The sequence below is a fragment of the Carassius auratus genome, unplaced genomic scaffold (genome assembly GCF_003368295.1).
Source record: "Carassius auratus strain Wakin unplaced genomic scaffold, ASM336829v1 scaf_tig00216437, whole genome shotgun sequence".
In the NCBI taxonomy this organism is placed as follows: Eukaryota; Metazoa; Chordata; class Actinopteri; order Cypriniformes; family Cyprinidae; genus Carassius; species Carassius auratus.
Window position 1 is genome coordinate 1,102,215 of NW_020528572.1, and position 7,353 is coordinate 1,109,567.

The following is a 7,353-nucleotide window of genomic DNA, read 5'->3' on the forward strand; positions in this document are numbered from 1 at the left end:
GGAATATAACAAGGATATCAAAATTATAAATCTCTAAATTATTGAGAAGATTCTAGAAGGTTTATTGCCTAATTTCTTTTGACCACTAGATAGCACCGTCCTCAAACTGCTTCATTCTCTCTGGGTATGACAATAATGTCAGTTGCCAAGTTATGTTTGGGTAGGCCAATGCACTACAATGCATATCCCAAAATTATTTGTGCATGAAGCATTCAGCAAGTATTTTATACAGCTTACTTTTTTTTATTTATTAACAAAACACATAATATTTGAGAATTGTAACACAGAAGTTGGAATTATTGATTATGGTTAAGCAAAAGGATTACATGATTTTTATATAATCATCTATATACAGTGTATTCTAAGTACATGATTATACATACATTCCACATTTAGGCATTACGTTCAGGAAGTACTTGAAAAATAAATTAAATTCAAAAAAGTAGGTTGAGTGTTCTTAAAAGACATTCTAAATTTAATAACGACCAGCTAAGCTAAACTATTTTTCTTTGCAGTTTGTGGCATCTGAGAAGCTCAATATTTAGTGAATTAATGACTATTTCCTTCTTGTCCTTGGCCAGATGCACTAGTATTGCTTTTCTTTAAAAAAATGTTTTTGGTTCAGTTCTACTGTTATTAAACGCATAACCTTTATAATTCTGTTAAAAACTCAAGTTGAATTTGTGATGTCATTAGCAGACCTGTGATGCGTAGACTCTAGAACAATGGCTCTATTTTTGCTTTAGTGCGGGAAAAATGCAGTGATCCTCCATGGTTGTGATGTGCGTTGTTTAAATTTGGAGGCACATTCATATGTGCATTCAATCGTTTGGTTTATTTTCATCATTTACACAAGCAAACCTTTTTGATCACATCTTCTCTGTCATTATTTTCTGTGTTTTTCTTCACCAACACAATGCACTCCTTCGAGCAACATTGGTGTTCCGTGGTGACGATCTGTATAAAAAAAAGTTATTTTAGTGGAGGTGATTCTCTATTTGCATCAAAACTGCATCGTTTTCAAATAGTTTTTATCTATGCACTTGAACTATATGGACTCACAGAGATGGATTATTCTTCTAAAATTCTGTTTGTGTTCTTTAAAAAAAAAAAAAAAAATACAGCTGGAACAGCATGAGGGTGGATAAATGAAAAGAGATTTGAAAGGATTTCATTAAAAAAATTAATTATTTCTCCCATCCCATCTTAATATTTCTGTAAAATTGCTTTGAAACAATTGAAATGAACTGAAACGGCAGAGGCGAATATACTGGTCCAGAAACTACACACATCACTTCATGAAGGCTTTGTTATGAATAACTAGAGATCTGTCACCAGTTGGTGAGTGTACAGTATCTCACCCATGACTCTGGCCTGTAATCGAACTCGGACACTGCTGTCCCTTCTGCTTCTGTTGAGCAGGGTGAGTTCCTCTTGCACCACTCCCTCCTGCTGGGAGATGTACTCACAAACCACCCTCACTCCCCCTTAAGAGAGCACAGGAAGATGAATGGCAATGTGTGAAGTCAGTACAGATACAGTAGAGTACAAAGATAACATAATATGACAAGGGCAATAAAAAAGATGGGTAAAAGAAATAGAATAAGATTGGAAGACGGAAAACATCATAGAGAAATTATCACCTAACTGCAAAGAGCTTGCAGCTTCTTTTAGAATATAAATTGTATGCTCAGATACAGCAAACGTGCTTTGATTTCCCTAGCGATTCAACTGTGGCAAAAATGATACTACTATAAACACGTTAAGTGAGTTTCAAGCTAATGGAGAGATCGATGACAGACTGAAATATGAGTGTGACTATTGATCGTATCGTGATGTCTTGCTCTTGATGTTTTATTACCAGTCAGGTGTACAAGCATTCTTAGATCTACATTAACGGCTCTGATCGCGCTTACAATCTTGTTTAAATTGTTTTTAATTGTAATTGCTTAGTTTAAGCTATATGTATCTAGTTTTCTGAAACTTCTCATCATTTATGGAGTCAGGGAAGCCTAATGGATATTAATCTGGACTGTTTTCTTAAAGGGTTCTTGTTTAATCCCTAGCAAGACTAAGATGGTTTCAAGATCACAAGCATTGCTCATTAATCTTGTGCCCCGGAGCAGAGCACTTAACCCAGGTTCCTGTATGTAGCTTCAGTATAAAAGGTGTCTGTTCAACTAATGAACACCTTTTAATAGAGCTCATGTTAATAAATGAGAATGAGAATTCTATCGTCATTGTACAATATGGTATTTTATGGTATTTGTATTATTTTTGACAACATTCTGAGAAATAAAGTGCTCTTTGTGTTTATTAAATATAAGGAAATATCTATAAATTATTTCAAATATTGGTTAGAAATATAATCTATGTTTCGAAACATGATCTAATGTTTCTGGACATATCAAATACATTACATAAATATAATAAATGATAACATATTTATGGGTTATTTTCTGTATGCATTTTTAACATTCCTCCTACAAGTGCAACATGTATTTCGTAAAGCTTTTCATTTATTAAGGTGCTGTGAATTGTTATATATTCCATATTCTATTGTAAATGTACAGTACTATGGTATTTTGTGCATGCAAATCATTGTAAATGAAAAAAAAAAAGTAAATAAGTTGCATGTACAAATTTCATGTGTGTGCAACTAAACACAACGTTTCTGACATGACCATTATAAGCCATGAGAACACTATAAAAACATACCCTCAGGGCGTGGTGTAATGCGTGTTGCACGTAGTCGTGGTTTTGCAGTACTGCGGAGTGCGGGAGAAAGGCAGACATCTTTGCCTAGTGTTGGGATTTGCGGCAAAGAAAAGATGATTTCATATTTGTGATGGATCCTTAAAAATCCCACCTAGATACAGAATTTAGAGGTCAACAATTTCAGGATGCAACATCTTATATAGTTTTTTAATTTACTTATTTCATTTTTTTGTTTATTTTTTTTTTTTTTGCAAAGCAATTTTTTTCACCTTAACAAGATATGCACCATCAGGTTCTAGTAGCGCTGCAATGACTTTATCCTGAAGCTTTTCATCACAGCTTTTGTTAATGGGAATGTCTTCATTGTCATCGGTGAAATGTACTCCACCTTTTGAAGTGGAGCCTGGCGAAGAGAAAACAAGGGTGGAGTTGAGAACACAGAGATGGATACTGGACCAGAAGATACATGCTGCAATGATTAATGCAGGCTGAACCCAGAGTGGGAGAGCTGTCAGAACAAACACACACTGGAAGTGTTAAAATACAATGAGAAAGGATAAATATATAATGCACATTTAGATGTTGTAAAGAAAAATCTAAATATTATTTAAAAAACAATTTATACACATTCAGATAGACGTTATGAACCCAGAAAAGACACTGACTTTTCCTTCCTGTTGCCATTTCAACATAAGGCCAGGGAAATCCAGGGATGATGATTGCGTCAATTTGATATCATCTCTAGTGAAAATGATCCCTGCAGAAGAACAGAAAATGCTGTGAATTATGTAATCTATGATCAGTTTGTAATGTTCTGTACTGTCCTATTCCCTATAGAGAGAGAGAGAGAGAGAGAGACAGCGAGAGAGTGAGAGTAAGAGAGATTTAAAGATATTAAGCTGCATGCAGGTTATTTCCTCAACTTCTAAATTATTAAATGGGCATCCCATGAGCATTCTTGATTTGCATTTCATTGGCTTTGCAGCATAGTCCTGCTGGGTTCAATGCCACAGGATGGAGGTCCCCCACAGTAGTAACTGAGCTTAATATGGCGAATCATCTGAGTTATCATTTATGAGGCCTGTAATTAGGTTTGGATGCTTGCTTGTTTGCCCCCAATCGGTTTTAGGCTTTATACTGACACCATTCAGCATAGGTACATGAATTGTACTTCTTTTGTTTCATATCAAATATGTTTATGTTTTATTTTATTCATTTTGAATTATGCTTCTCTCTTCCTCATACTACACAAATCCACATAATGGATTTTTTTCAAATCAGTCCCCTAACCATATGCTGCATGGAAGAAAAGATGCACATAACACATATAACATATATAAGATATAAGGTTATAGGCTATAAAGTAAACATATTATTATTGTTATTATTTAAGTGAGAACTGCAAGATACAGCTGGTCATGTGAACTCGTGATGGGTGGACCCGCTCCATGTAAAAAAAATTATAAATAAAAAACATTATTCTAGAATATACATATATATATATAATTTTTCTCAAAATGGCTATGAATTTTAAAATGTGTGCACCTTTAAATAGCAGTTAAAATTGTTTTGGCGAATCATTAAATGGATCCCCAAAATTTTCAACTTGCAAGCTGTTGTTGTCATCACACAGCACACTGAGTTTTTGTACTATAAATGATGTAGGACTCTGTGTACTGTACAGACCTGCAGAGAGGTAAACCCTGATTTTTTTCCCCCAGTAGATTTATTTGTAGATCATGCACGCAGATGGGACTCCAGGCCCATCCTGATTAATAGTGCCATAAACAACAATTTCACGTGAAAACCTTTGACTTTAATCGGTGTCATTACACCAGTTTAGTCAAGGTTATTTCAGAGAATGACACTCACATTCAAACCAAAGAGGCTTATGATACCGAGCTCATCCCGACTGACTTATTTCCATATATTCTTCCAAAGCACCCCTGCAAAATCACGTCAAACATGACGATAAGAAAAAGGCGGCTTATGCAACAATAATCGCTGAGATGGACGATGCAAGTTATAGAGATGTCTACATTAGATATAGGCAGTCCTTAGTAGTCCGCCTTTGACAGTCAAACAAACCCTTCGAAGGCAACGCCTGACGTATCGTTCATAATTTATTAAAGTATAGCGGTGTTAAAATGGGACAATATTGCGTCGCGTGCCAGTGTCCCGTTTGGCACAGCGAGAAAAAAAAATCAACAATTCGACATTAAAAGCGTAAGTGGTTTGACCAAAATGTGCACATTTTGTATAATAATCATGCAGCTTATGTTTGACTTGTCGTCTAAAATCATAAATACACCTGGTGAAAAAAAAGTCTTCTGAAGACTGCAAGGCGCTTATTTTTTTAATCACATTAAATATAAGCTTCTAGCACCCATTTAAGGAAAAAAAAAACACCTGAAATTGTGCAGTGAGGGTAGCTTAAATGTGCACGTGGACATAGACTAGTTGAAAATCAAAATAATTTTAATCAAAAATTCACTGAAATCAAACTTACCTGTCTTACATGTACTGTAGCTACTGTACAGTGGATCAGGTTTGTGGCGTTGCCTGAAGCGCTGTGCCTGTGCTATCAGTCCCCTCGAACGCAGCGTGTGGAGGTCTGACGCTGTGCGCGGTCACTAAAAAGGAGCTACAGCCATTGGTTACTGTTGGTTACTTAACGTCTAGCTATGCTTTTCTACCTCTCCATCATTGTACATGCACGAAATGTGGAGTCAAGACAAGAGGTCCGGGCCCGTGCCCCAGCTATGGCAAGCCGCTTTAACATTTAATCTATAATCCGCACTAGTATCTATTTTAACGTTACTAGTAATTATTTTTTTAGATACTAGTATTTATACTATCTTTCTATTAAGTACTAATAACTACTTATCCAGGTACTAGTGTCTTTTGTAAAGTAACTAGCCTTCGTTTTCATTAGATTACTATTACTTGTTACTAGTAACAGATTTTACATTTTTGCCATTGACTTCTGGTGGTGATCCGTCAATGTGATATCAACTTTTCTGTTTTGACTAATATGTATTCCACTAGTGACTAGTACTTAATTTTCATTTACTAGTTCTCGTTAATTAGATACTAGTGCCTATTATTTAGACACTACTTATGTATTAGATACTAGTACTAGTGCCTATTAAATAGATACTACACATTTATTACATACTAGTACTTATTTCTTAATGTTACTAGTACGATTTGTTTTTAAATTGAACTGTAGCCATTTGGACTAGTCATAACTTAAGACAAGCTTTGTGTAGTAAATGTTCCTCTATTTGAACGCATGCTCGGGAATTTAGCCGCGCTCGCAGCTCTCTACCCGGACAGCACACCAAATACGCATAACCTTTATTTAATTAAAAGTAAATGTGAACTCATGAAATAAACATGAGTCCATCTCAGCCATCTAATCAGAGTCCACATGATAATTCAATACATTAATATGCAGAATTAATTAGATTGTTAAGTAAGGCTAACTGGCTTTGTATGTTAGCCCATTTGCTTATTGGTAAGCATGAAAAACAAGAAAAAATTTAAAACCTGTTGTCCAACAAAAGTATAATGATATGTTTTAGTCCAAATTCACTTCACAACAACAAGCCTTTGAAATAACGTATTATTTATAATCTGACGTGGTTTCATTAAACAGAATTTGGGAGAAATCATGCCACTTTATATTATTCTATAGAGTGATAAAGGCTATGTCGATTAGCATTGCATTATAAGTATAATTAGTTCTTATAAAAATACCAGAGATGGCTTGAAGGGCAGAGATAAAACCATTTATTGTTGCAATTATTGTTTATTTTCTTCATGTTCAATCAGTAAAACATCTATCTACATGTTATTCAGCTACTAGGCATCTACAGCTAAAGCTGAATGTCTTTGTCCATATAAGGGATTTGTGAAGCCCAACAAGTATAGCAATTTTTTTTTATAATAATAATTTTTGCCCTTTTTTCTAAATAAAGAAAATATTTGTGTGAAAACCATAAGGTTTGGATTGTGTGTGCTGTACAGAACATTCATGTAAAAACATTCAATGTCTGTAGCATATATATGCAATAATAATAATAATAATAAGTTAGTGTACAGCCCTGGTATGATATTAATTGTTTTAACTGGAGGAAAACAAGGAAATAAAAGATAATACAATTGGTTTCTTATCTCATCCTGCCACCAGAGGTCAACAAACACATTAGGCTATTATGTTTATGAAATTACAGTATTTACAAAACTGATAAAAATATGTTTTCTATGTGCTTGTGTACAAATAAAGTACTAGTTCTATTTTCTTAACAAGAAGAGTATAATTAATTACTAGTCACTATTGGAATAAGTACTTGTATCTAATGATTAACTGTATAGAAAGACACTACTACCTAAAGAATAAGCACTACCTAAAGAATAAGAACTAGTAGCTAAATAACAAGCAATAGTACTCAATGAATAAGTACTAGTACTTAATGGAAAAGATACTAGTATCTAAAAAATAAGTACTATTACCATGAAAATATATACTCATACAGCTTATAGATTAAATGTTAAAATGGCTTTCCATAGCCCAGCAGAATCTCATTCTCTGACTATCATTGGCTTTTAGCAGGGGCTGAGCTGTGCTGG

At 34.4% G+C, this 7,353-nt stretch overlaps 1 protein-coding gene across 1 annotated transcript; it reads right to left on the reverse strand.

The window, feature by feature from the left end:
* Nucleotides 1-237: 237 nt before the first annotated feature.
* LOC113098197 (UPF0687 protein C20orf27 homolog) lies at nt 238-5,451 on the reverse strand. The gene is made up of 6 exons (XM_026263183.1): nt 5,228-5,451; nt 3,384-3,475; nt 2,988-3,121; nt 2,719-2,869; nt 1,362-1,487; nt 238-957 (listed from the first exon to the last, which is right to left on the reverse strand). Exons 2-6 carry the CDS (start codon nt 3,400-3,402, stop codon nt 887-889), a joined length of 501 nt encoding a protein of 166 aa, XP_026118968.1. The 5' UTR covers nt 3,403-3,475; nt 5,228-5,451; the 3' UTR covers nt 238-886.
* Nucleotides 5,452-7,353: the final 1,902 nt, after the last annotated feature.